We start from the raw sequence: 13,505 nt of genomic DNA, 5'->3' as shown, positions 1-13,505 counted from the left end.
AATATTCTAGGAGGGGAAAAAATCATTGGCCCATAATTTAAACTGCTTTACCAAATGTTAAGTATTCCATATTTGTTTATTTTCACTTGAAATAAAGAACTTCCTTTTTACTTTACTCCATAACCCAAAGTGTGTGTTTAATCACATAAAGCAGCAATTATAAAAATGTTTTCCTATGACCTGAATAAGAAGTCTATGTTTCAAGCTATTATATACATAAAATCCTCAGCCACAGATAGGAAGAAGACTCATGCTTGAATATATTTAATTTGTTTAACCTATTGTGGGCAAAAGTTAATTTTCACAATTATAAAAGTAATTTTAAAAATGTTATAAATGGTTGGGTTATACATAAGCATTTTCAGAATGAATTAATGGAGTTACTGTAAGTTGAGCCTACTTTCTGTCATGACGGCAAATTAAGTTTTTCACTCCGTTCACTGGGTAGAACTGAAAATGATCACATTAATAGTAATAGCACATATCACAGCACACACCTTCATTCTATTTTTCAACAAAATAAATGCCTGAGAATTTTAGTTAAGAATCAAGTATCATATTAGTTCCAAGAAATAGAGCAAAAATTTTTTTTAAAATATATTTTTAAAAATTAAAAAAAAATTAAAATATTCTGAGTTCTAAAGCAAAATTTAGGGCTTCTAGATGTTGAGAAAATCTTTAGCATGTTGCTAAGACACACCCCATAGCTAAGAGACAATACAGTTACAAAACACATTGAAAAACTAAATTTAGGTTAAGAACAATTTTGAACAATTAAGTAAATACAATTAACTGTTTTAATAAAGCTATATTCCTGAAAAAGCATATATAAATTCAATGTCTTAAATGAGAACCTTTAAAATAATCTAGGAGTTCTTGCTAGTTAAAGAAATACAACAGGGAAGTTGCTAAGAAGACTTCTAATCTACTTGATACACTTTTTCATATACTAGCATGACACCACTACTGTGGTTCAGATGAAAGTGACATGAAACTCTGGGGGAGTGCTAAGTAAACTCGAGTAGCTAGAAGACTGATTCATTAACCTCTCTACCATGTCTTTATTATGAGAACTCTATTTACTAAAATTTACCTGTAGTAAGAATTCTCCTTCTTGCAGATGCAGGCTTTCTCTGAATTTTGTTCTACAGTTTTCCTGAACTTCATTTCTGTCAGCTGGGGAGGACTGTAATGCAACTACGGAAAAAAGGGAAAAGCAATGATAAATTAAGTAGTTTCTCAGTGATTTCAAAGGGCTACCATGGAAAATCTCTCTATACCTCGCGAAGACACAATCTGCAATACCGTGGTCTCCTGGTACCATAACGACTAAGTAAATAATCCTTTGTCAATGAGTGGTTTCCAAATCGGTGGACAGACTGCTAAAAATAATTACAAATAATTAATGTATTAAAAATAATAAAATAATTTATTAAAAACCATTTGTGATGAGTTCAGTATGATTTCTGGCCTGTAACTGACGAGTTTGAAAGAACTGCCTGGTGCCGCTACACACACTCCTCCCGCACCTAGTCATTTACTCATGAGAACAAGAGCTTATCATCTATCTGTATGTCAACAGCGAACGTGCAGTGGTGAGGAGGAAGAATCCACCAGCAGCCTTATCAAGAAATATATTTCCATTGAGTTTAGAATCCTCCTGTCTAGGTTTAGAGTAAAAAGCAATTTGTATTGTTACTAGAATCTTGTTAAATTTTTTTTTAATTATTTATTTATTTGACAGAGATAGAGACAGCCAGTGAGAGAGGGAACACAAGCAGGGGGAGTGGGAGAGGAAGAAGCAGGCTCATAGCGGAGGAGCCTGATGTGGGGCTCGATCCCATAACGCCGGGATCACGCCCTGAGCCGAAGGCAGTCGCTTAACCGCTGTGCCACCCAGGCGCCCCTAAAATCTTGTTAAATTTATAAATCAACTTGTGGAGAATTTTTTTTCCCCAAAGTGTTAGTACCACTTAATTTTTTTTTAGGTGGATTTATTTTTTGTTTGTTTTTGTTTTTTATTTACTCATTTATTTATTTAACATATAAGGTATTACTGGTTTCAGAGGTTCAGGTCTGTGATTCATCAGTCTTACATAATATCCAGTGCTCGTCACATCAAGTGCCTTCCTCAATGTCCATCACCCAGTTACCACACCCCCCCTAACGCCCTCTCCTCCAGCAACCCTCAGTTTGTTTCCTATGATTAAGAGAGTCTCTTATGGTTTGTCCCCTCTCTAGTTTCATCTTGTTTTACTTTTTCCTCTCTTCCCCTATGATCCTCTGTTTTGTTTCTTAAATTTCACATATCAGTGAGATCATATGATAATTCTTTCTCTGATTGACTTATTTGCTTAGCATAATACCCTCCAGTTCCATCCACATCATTGCAAATGGCAAGATTTCATTTTTTTTTTGAAGGCTGCAACTCATGGAGAACTAATATTTATAATTTTGAATCATTCTATCCAAGAACACGTGTTTCCTTCTGTCAAATCTATATTTTTGTCCCACTAAGAGTATTCTGAAGTTGTTTGCAAAACAGATTTGCACGCTAATTTTTATGTTCATTCCTACATATTCCATCTTCTAAAGTGGCTTCTCCATTATTATCCTCTAACTGCTTGTGGATCATGTATATAATGGGAAGTCTTACTTTTGGAAGTAGCAGGTCGTAATGCTTTCTCTCTTCCCCTCTCTTCTCTCATCTTCATTGCACGTGTGTGTATGCGTGTGTGTAGTCCGAGAGGCAACACAACTGAAGAGTAGTAACAGCTACTGTGTACTTACTTAGAATTTTCCCAAGCACTCTCAAATATCATTTCATTTAATATTGGTAAGTGACAGAATTAAGGTCAAATTTTAGTTCTGCCATTTACTGAATATGTAGGCTCTCTGAGCCTATGTCTCAAGATGTGAACTGGTAACTGAAAACAAACAACAAAAAACCCTCTTGCCAGGTTACTGTGAAGAATAATGGAACATATGTGAAGCTCCTGGCATTACAGCAGCTCAGCAGTTCAATAAATGGTAGCTTGAATTATTAGCAGTGTTTCCTATAGACTATCTTGTTATAAAGTAGAACCTTTTCAATACAATTACAATATATTTCCAGTTTTATCTATTTTTAACCTTCACTATTTAAATAAGAGAAATCATTAAAGGAAACGGACTTTGACATTCTTTTTAAGACTTATTTCATGAGATTTTTATTGTGCCAAAGATAATCTGGCTCCGTGAAAAACGAGATTTTCTAATAACCAGATTTTCTCTCAGTTTAAGCAAAGCCTCACATATAACACATATTCATGCTGAAGTCTAATTTCTGGTAAATCCATGCATGTGTCACACGGCAATTTTACGCCAAGTTCTTGCCTTCGCAGAACCTGAAACACAGCGCTTTTAAAGAAGAGGCCAAAAGTTTGGCCTCTGAATGTAACAATTCCAAAAGGCCAGAGAACATATTTCCTTAGGCCAAAAAAATAGTTTGAGGTACATAAATTGATCTAACAGTTAATCAAGACCAAAGGAAATGCTTAATATTTCTCATTGAAAAGGAGAAGAGAAAAAGGCCTTTAAACGGCCTTTTCTCCCTTCCTATTCTGCTGCTTGCTTCCTAATGGCCAAATTTCATTGAATGCATTAAAACCTCACAATGTCAGGGTTAACTACACTCTATTACTTTTCCAAAAGCTCCAAGATGAGGCACAAATGAAGAGTTACAGCAAATACCAATAAGATTTACCATTAAAAAGCAAACAACAAAACCAAAAACCTTCACGTTGCAAAAAGAAGCAAAGTAATTGTAAAAATGGATAGATGTTACTAGTATCAAATTTTAAAATATCTAAATTATCTTATAGGAATCTTTTAAAAATAATTTTTAATTAATAGAATTGATGTCAGTTCCAACTAAAATTCTGGACCACTGAGACCATTCATCTCAGACAGACTCTGCCTTTAGTTGGGAATATAAGTTAGGAAATAAAGAACTAGAAAAGAAAGTCAGAATCATTAAGTAGCACAATGGGATTTAATTAGAGAGAACAAACTTTAAAAACAACAATGCTTACAATTCTAAATGTTGGGAGGTTAAATCTTTAATATGTGTAAGTAGGAAAAGTGACAAGTGCATATTAAGGAAGGATCACTCAAGAATTCTTCCAAAAATATTTCTGTTGCTCTTAAGTTTAAGGTTAATAATTAGTAAAGGATTTAAGTAAATACTACGCAAAGATGAGTCCAGGAAAGATGAATTCCCTTCACATTCTCATCTTAAAAATACACTAATGTGACTGTTTAGAAATCTTATTTTATGTTGGGGCCTCTTGACCCAAACCACGCAATTCTTGCTCCCCCATGAATTTTTCCTCTATTTCTTAACCTCCTACCACCTCTACCTTCTTAAAATTGCCAAAACACCTTAATACTAGTCACTTTCATGTATACATTTCTTGCCTTGATTAGAAAGCAGCAGAGTAAGATGACGTGGGGTACTGTCACCTGTGTCCTTCCTACCATCTGAGTGGCCTTAAATATTTCCTTAGTAGTAATATGTGATACTTACTGAGCACACACTGTATGCCAAGTTTCCATATATTAGATCTTATTGATCTTTATAATAATATCCTACGAGACTGGCATTATCTTGTCCTTTCAGTGAATCTGAGACTTAGGTTAAGAAACTCTCCAGGTCAGAGGGTTTGAAGTAGTGGAGCCTAGATCAAACCCAGGTAGCCTGACCCTACTCGTTCATGCTATTATTAACCTGCTGGTCTTCTCCCCTGTGCTAACCACCTTTGACCTGCAGTGTCTTCATCTCTACGTGAGGACAATGATACCTCTAGAGACAAACTCTTGTTAGGGCTGAGCTAAGATGCAGAGGACCTGACTAATGCCTGGAAGCCACAATTCAGAGCCCAGGATAGAGGTAATGGGCTGTATGTTGAGTTGATATACCCTCAAACCTTTATGAAAAGCCGATACCAAAAATGAGTATTTATTAGGACTGCTATGACGCCTATACAACATAGATTTGAAACAACTGTAAGTTGTTACAAAAATTATACACATAATCAGAAGAACAGGGCACTTTAAACACTACATCACCGGAATTAAATTCACATTTTATAGAAACAAAATGTAATATCTGTAAGTAAGTCACAGCCAATTCTGCTACTTGAGAAGCATTTGCTATAATAAACAGACATTTGCTAAAATCCTCCCCATCTGCAAGAACACTACACCTTCCAAAATATAAAGATCTGCCCTTAAACTGTCTGTGGAATATTAAGATAATAAAGCATTGGAATATTTCAACTATTTCCTCATTGAGAGATCAATGAAGCAATTATACAAGAATTTAATCTAACTGATGAAGGAATCTAGAATGTAAATATTATCAGAGCATTATCAAATAGTCATTTTACCAACTGATTCAAGTCTTAATCCCACAAGTATTTAACCATATCCGTTTCCCATATGACACTTCCCTTCCTTATACATCTAAGCTTGGATTTCCACTTCTCCCTACAAGCCAAATATTTCCTCTTTGAAAAACATGCTCTGAATTGTTCAACAGAGAAATTCATGAGGGAGAAATACTGGCATGTGGTAAACTATATTTTGTATGTTACTATAGTTTTCAATTAAACAGAAAGATGACATGGTGAATATCTTGCCAGGAAAAAGCAGAAGACTTTTAAATCTCTTTGTGTTGAAATAAATTTAATTTATTTTATAATAATATTTATCATCTCCTTTACTACTCCTGGCAGAAAAAGTTAAATTCCATTCCCACAGTGATATAAGCATAAAAGAAAGCAAAGCTATCACTATAAAATTCAACCACATAAACTTCTATAATTTAGAAAGAGTTAAGCAATGAAGTATTTCTCAAATATAAGGAAAATATTCCTAGCTTAGTCCAGAACGAATTAGTATTTACAAATAAATTTCAAATAATATATTAAGTGTACCTAATGAGAGCTTCTACATACTCTGGGGTAAGAGAGAGAGATTTCATTTCAACAGTTTTATTTGTTTGTAAGTAAAGTGTTCCTTTGAGGGGAAGAAGGAAGAAACTGAAATTAAAGAAAACTATACTATATTCTAAGTTTCTAGGACACAAAGATTAGGTCTACACGGTTTACACAATAGTTTCTGATGATAGTGACAGATTCTTTTTTTCTACCTATTAATTTCTAATCACCAAGGCAGAATCAAAGTAAATTCAGTTTTTAAAAATGCAAATGTTCGTTTATATCTTTATGAATGAATGTAGGTTGCATAAGTGGTAGTTTAGGGTCTTTTTAGCAAATCTAAAAAACATTATTTTAAAGCTGAGTAAGTCCTTAAAAGTTAGACCTATTCCTGCTCTCAATTAAGTGGAAACCAACTTCCAAAGATGTTTAACATTTTTCCAGTTTTACATTTCGTTTTACACAGTTCTACCATAACTGCGTTAGGTCACGAAATTAACAGAACCAACAAGAGCAGGTAGTTTACCTTTTCAGCGGCGAATGAGTTCCATTCACAGTTTTCCACATGTACAAGAGTGAATTCAAACTGCATTCTGTAGCGGACTTTAATCAAGTAAAGCAGTGATTCTCAAAATTTCACAGATGTTAGAATCGCCAGGAAGGCTATGGCTATTAAAACACATCGCTGCACTTCACTCTCTAGAATTTCGGATTTAGGAGGTCTAGGACGGGCCCTTATAGTTGCATTGCTAACAAGTTCCCAGGTGATGCTGAGAACCAGGTGCCACATTTTAAGAACCAGTGGCTTTGGAAATTCATGAGTTTGGAAATAACTTAAAAATGTTCCAGATCTCACTGCCTGGTTATTTTCTAAAATTATCATTCCTCTGGCTAAATAATGCTCTTATTAATATGCATGTCTTCAGGAAATAACTCAATGCCAATTGTATAAAGATAAAACAGAAGCACATAATTTAGGACTGAAACAAAAAATTAAAAATTCTGTATGTATAAAAATACAGCAAGTAGCACACTGCCCAGAGTTTCTTTCCTCACCAAAGCAAGCCATGTCACCTTTCCCTGAACAAACTGTCTAGATTTGACTGTGTGCCACTTCTGAAAAAAGAAACAATATGGGGAAGTAAATTACATATTATGCTAAAAGGTTAAAAAGTTTATTAGCAAATTTCCATCTCTAAATTCAAAATACAAAATTAATTCAAGAGACTATCAGATGATATGAATACCAGGTCTGAAAGACCTCTATGCATATTCCACGATGACCACAAAATCACCCATTAAAACAAATACCAGTATTCCGCAAGAAATCATTATAATTTATATAACAATTTTAATGATAAAATTGACTTCACACATCTCATTTTTTTAGGATGAATCCACCACAAACTTAAAGCGGGGGGGCACACAGCATTCTAACCGCCCATGCTGAGAGGATGAAGCCCTGGGCGACAGCGAGGTTAAAGGTCGTATCTAAGGCCACAGGATTAGCCTCTATGTCTCCTGCCTCCAGTGCTTTTGTTACAGGACAATCATAAAAGGCACCCCACATCATATGAGAAAATTGAAGGCTAGAAGAAACCAGAATAATTCAATACAATTTTACGCTAAATTGATTCAATGTGACTACCTGTTTCCCTTCTCAACCTCCCACTGCAAACACCTGAATGATTGGCTTCTATGGACAGTCAAGGGCCATAATACTACTCCTGCAATATTCTGATTTTTTTATATGGACTTTCATTTCATTTTAGTTTATATTTTCATGTGCAATTTTCTTTTGACCCTCTAATTTAGGAACTTGAAACACCAGATGAAGGCATCTTTACACAAACTATCACCTCAGCGCAGTTTTATTATATTCCATACACACAAGGATCTGCTTTCCTCCACTTCTGCTCATCCTTAAAACGTCTCATCTCTGGTATTTTTCCTCCTATTCTATATGCTCTTCTCTGGAATATTCTATTCACCTTCATGATTTAGAATATTATTCCCACGATATTAAAAGTATTTCAAAATCTAAATCTCCAGCTATGAACAAATAAGTAAATTTGAGTTACCGATTAAAAACGGTTGATCAAAAAGTAGCTGTAAGAGCATGATTTAAAGATAAGACATAAACATGATTACTAAATAAAATCATGAGTGGGAACATAACTGCATTTCATTACAGGATTTAAAGTGATTAATTTTCTACTCTATGTGCATACGGTTTCTAAAGCACTGGAACAGGAAGATGAGGTAGACTGCCATTAACCAGATCAGAAAGCCACACAAANTTTTTTTTTTGGAAAGAAAAAAAAACAAACGGGGGGGGGGGGGGGGGGGAAGGAAAAAATGCTAAAAGTTGGCTGGCTTTAATATTACCCCAATGGTAACCCTCCTTTTAAAAAAAGAAAACTAAAGCCATCAATTTACCTGGACCTGTTCATGATCAAGCAGTGAAGGATCACAGAGATATATATAACACTAGGTAATGATCAAAGAAAAAATCCATTAAAAAGCAGTAAATTTTAAGAAGGAAAAAAGCAAAACATAATATAAAGGATATAATGAGCTCAGATTCATTCAGTCTGCATCTTTGATATATACTTGTCATTGTGTTTTTTGAAAATACTTGTCAAAGCAAATGAATACTCAGTGAAGAAAGTATCCTATATAAAATATCATAAAATATTAAATCTATTCATAGAATCAGGGGTTCCCGGGTGGCTCAGTCAGTTTAGCATCTGACTCTTATTTTTGGCTCAGGTCATGATCCCAGGGTTGTGAAATCAAGCCCCGTGTCCAGCTCGGCGCTGAGTGCAGAGATTCTCTCTCCCTCTCTCTCTGCCCCTCCGCCCCTCCACCCCCCACCCCTGCTCGCGCTCTCTAAAAATAAATTTAAAAAAATTCATAGACTCTAATGAATAAGTTAGAATATTTGAAGAAAAGAGAAATTAAGCTCCTTATCCAAAGAGATCGTATTATTAAATATAAGAGCCAGGATTTAAATACTACTTCAACTGGACTCCCTAAGAATATTCTATTCTTTTTATTCATCCACGTTTCAATTTGCATAGATTTAAATTTAAAAGAATCTTTAAATTCTATAGCTTTAGTTATGGAAGCTATCATGAATGTTACAGTTTCATGTTTTAGAATGTGAATTCTGGAAAAAAAATACAGTTCAATTACAATAAAGTAGATGATACCATAGATAAAAGAAACTCAATACTACATGACGATTTCAAATGTGCTCCTCTTTAAGGCAAACAAACCTACTCTAGACATATCTAGAATTAAGAAACCCCATTTGCTATAATTCCATGACACAGAAACTTTGGTAAACTTCTTGGTATATAGTAACTTAAAAATTAGAGTAATGCAGATGAAATTAGCATACAAATCCCATGAATGAAAAGCACATATATAAACCCATTAAACTTCTAAAACTTCAACCCTCAAAAGGGCTTTTTATTTAATTCATATCTCTGCTTGTTCAACCTCATTCTTCTCATATATGTTTCTTAAGATAGTGTTCTGGGTTACGTGGACACCAAAACGGGATTGAAATCCAGAGAAACACACAAGCTGAAGATGAATAAACACAATAGCTCTCTTTTGAAAACCTAATGAACTGGAAATGAACTGTGAAATAACTAAAAAGGAAGACCAAGAAAAAGCACAGATAATTTTTTAGTTTAAAATAAAGTCAATAAAGATCCATGGTAAACAATGAGGATGAATAAATTTTAGATCATCACATCATGTAAATTAACTATTGTCATCATCCCCTCGCAGGGCATTTTTAGACTTTGTGAATATAGAACATTCTAAAACGTAAATATTACTACACTTTATAAAATGGTGATTATTTTAAGAATGTGTAACGATTCAAGAGTCGGATTTTCCCCTATGTTACTTAGTTCTTAAACTAACCAGAAACTGTTCCCTATGACAGCTGCATAATGCAGGAGTTGGGCATTAGAAACTCTGATCCCCAAACTCACTTTTGTCAGGCTTCCTGAAACCCAGACAAAACCATCTCTTTCTAGTTTCTAAGTTTTCCTTTCCACAGATTAAATTTATAGATCTCAATTATAAAGATGTCCCAAAGAATAACCCATGCCTTAGATATAATGGAGGAAGTAAAAGACCTCACAGTTAATAATTATATTTTAGTGGTGTAATATGTACTATGAATATTTTATTGAAATAACAAATACTACATGCCACTGATCCCTACTACTGTCTCACTGAAAGAAAACTTTTCTGCCTTTTCTACCTCATTAGATACTTATGTCTCAGCAGAGAGATGAATTAGTCATTCCCTTGTTTTTAATTTTGGGTATGCTGTCCAAAAGTAAAATAATTTAAACACACTACATAATGGTGCGTATTTCAAAAAGTGGTAATGAAATCTAACTCATTTTTTTTTATATGCTGCAATTACTCTTACTAAGAATAAAACATTACCATACTGATTCCAATTGGTCAAGAGCCCAATGTCCGCTGTTTGACCTGGGACTGAGAGACACAATACAGGAGGAAACAAGCCTTTCCCTTCATATCAACCAATTTCAAAGGCTGGGCTGTAACCACCCAAATCCTAGTCTCCCTGAAAAAACTATTATTGATCATAGTCATTAAGTTATGTAAACTTATTAGATATTTTCCCTCTCAGAAGTAACATGGTATTTGAGTTTAATACTCATTTTGTGCAAAAACAAACAAAAAAAACCTATTCTGTAACTCTAATGTTCCACTTTTCTTTTTAATTAACAAAATAAGGTTTAATCTTAACATTCTAGAATTTGGTGAAGAAGTCTGAACATAATGTTAAAGATTTTTGGCTTTCAGTCTGTATTTCCAGGACCTGCGTCCACACTTGTGACTTGTCAGATCAGAGCTCTATTTGGTCATTTAACCGTCCTCAGGTCTGGACTGATTTAATCCGTCTTGAGAGGCAAAAATGGCACTTTACCATGTTTAATTGCCCACATCAGAAAACATCAATTTTGGATTTGAGGTATTTATTTTCTAAAAACACTAAAGACTACAGAGAAACTTCAAAGATACATAATTTTGAGAAGTCTTCAGGGGAAAAGAGAAGGAAACAGAAGAGCAATGTTACTGAGGAAACTGAATAGAACTTAAACAGCTTTTACTATTTCAATTAGTCTCTCATTATTAATCTATTGCGGTTGTTAATCCTCAAAACATGTCTACATGTGTCCATTGTGCAGAAACTAATACTAAAGTTTCACCTTCTGGAATTTTTAATCTATCAAATTTACAAAGGGAGTGAATTTAAAAAAAATACTGAGTTCTATTTGCACATTCCATCTACGCTGACAAAAATTTTCTAAAGTACCAAGATTGCCAGACCGCTGGGAGGCACAAAAGGAGCATCCAACAAGGTAGCAAATACCCAGTGAACCACGAATAAGATAATATCCGTAAAGAGAAGGCAAAGGAGCAGAGATAGCTAACGAATGCAGAGGGAGGTACTGATGTGACAACGGTACAGTTGATGCTAATTTGTCCTAAAAAGATGTATGTGGCTTTCACATTTGCATCTTTAAATACTTGCACACGCTTAACTGTATGAGCCAGGCAATCAGAGGGCATGTACAAAAATTTACTGCTGTAATTCCATAAAACATTTCTCACATCTGTTTATTTATAGACAGAAAATAAGATAACTGATGGAACCAATAACTATAATTGGCTACTATCCGGAAAAAGAAAAATAACATTTTAAAGTAAGTTCTAGAACTGTATTTTTGAATACATCATCTAGAATTTCAACATGAATTTGACATTGTCTTTTAAATATAACTTAGTGAAACTGAGGTAAGAAATATTTACCGAATGCCTACAATGGGTCAGACATTGTTCTAAGTGCTTAAAATACGGCAGTACACATAATATTCCCAAGGAGTTTCCATTTAGTGAAATAGGCACAGCACTTTTAAGTGCACCAGAAAAACCAAAGCATTTTAATATAAAAATGAAAAATTTTATGATTAGTTCATCTGCAGCATAAACAGAGTATGAAGTGAAAAATAATTCCCTGACAATTCTCTTTATTGTCTATAAGATACAGTTCAAGAATTTTCAAGGATTAAACATCCAAAGATTTTCTCAATTATTTCTTCAGTTCAAACCAAAACTAATATCTAACAAAACTTCAAATCTTCTTACTTCCCTTGAAAATGCTACTTAAGTATTCCATTAACAATATTGGATAGGCACATTTTTAAAGGGTTTCACATACTATATTTGCCACAGTTGCTGAGACACTAGTAGAGCTGTTAGCAGAAATCTTTTTCTCCCTCTTTCTTTTTTGTGAATTCAGCACCTGCACTGTTTAGAATAAAGTGTAATCTTGAATTATAAAATTCATTATAATTTTAATCAAATAGTGAAGAAACTGCTTCTAACTTTACCATAACTGAAAAAAATAACTAAATCTTGTTCAAGTACTTCAAAGTTATATTTCAGAATGTTTTGATTCATTAGAAATGGATAAATATTAGTGTACTTAAATCTTAAGTGTTGCTTTTCAGACAGTCCTAGCAGTAGAGCCATGGCTCCAGAGTTTAAGAAGATCCACCCAACCTGGATTATTTAAACTCGCAATAAATAGATGTATTTTCTTGGAAAAATATCTATTGTTACAGTAAAACTTGAGTTTCCTTTCTAACAAGATTGTATGATTACTCGTTTATATTGTTCTTTCCGCAGGAATTCACACACCCCCTGTTTGCATCCTGTTATTCACTTAGAGCTTCCCTTCGCTTCGCTATACTGTTTCCCTAATAGTGGGAGAGTGGTTTTAACTGCACATAAAAATCCTCGTCAGTCAACATACTCCAAGTCTCTTCATTTGCAGTAGTTAATATTTGTTCAGGCCCTAGGAATTACCTTGAAAAATTTATTATCTTTGTCCTTTCAAAATACTGCATGGCCTTCCCAGATCACTGGATGTCTGGAGAAGACTATGGGATCTTTTCTACTGATTATTTCCCTCACCTTCCATCTAATTCTGTTCCTGTACTGAACAACCTAAGAAACCACTAGGGTATGGCACTCCACTGAAACCTAAGCAAACACATTTATGGTCTTCCGAAAATTTTGTACATTTGAATTTGTCTTTCTGAAGGCAGAGAAAACAATTTTTAAGTAATTCAGGCATAATCAAAGCCAAGTTAAATCACTGCCTCACACTCACCTAGGATGCATATGAAAAATAGAGACTCCTTGGTTCCACACAGAAACTACACAGAATCAGCATAAGAGGAACATGCCCTAGAATGTGCTCAATTTTAATAGGCCTTCCACGTATTCTCATACACAATGAAGTTCAAGAATCAGTAATGCAAAGGACCTAAAATTAAAGGTAATATACTTGATGAAGGAATGACACAAATAGGGTAATAAGATCCATCTGTTAAATATACTGAACCAGAATAAAAAATAAATTCATTAATGAAGAGGTAAGGAAATAATTTTCAA

At 34.2% G+C, this 13,505-nt stretch overlaps 1 protein-coding gene across 1 annotated transcript in view; it reads right to left on the bottom strand.

The window, feature by feature from the left end:
* AHR (aryl hydrocarbon receptor) overlaps window positions 1-13,505 on the bottom strand; it is a 46,914-nt gene that overhangs the window by 19,423 nt on the left and 13,986 nt on the right. Inside the window, exon 3 of the mRNA XM_034668768.1 lies at window positions 1,094-1,197. Coding sequence (XP_034524659.1) covers window positions 1,094-1,197 — 104 coding nt within the window. The remainder of the gene's footprint in view (window positions 1-1,093; window positions 1,198-13,505) is intronic.

This window comes from Ailuropoda melanoleuca, chromosome 1 (assembly GCF_002007445.2).
Source record: "Ailuropoda melanoleuca isolate Jingjing chromosome 1, ASM200744v2, whole genome shotgun sequence".
Classification (NCBI taxonomy): Eukaryota; Metazoa; Chordata; class Mammalia; order Carnivora; family Ursidae; genus Ailuropoda; species Ailuropoda melanoleuca.
The sequence above is the reverse complement of the archived record's forward strand: the minus strand, read 5'-3'. Positions and strand labels throughout refer to the sequence as shown.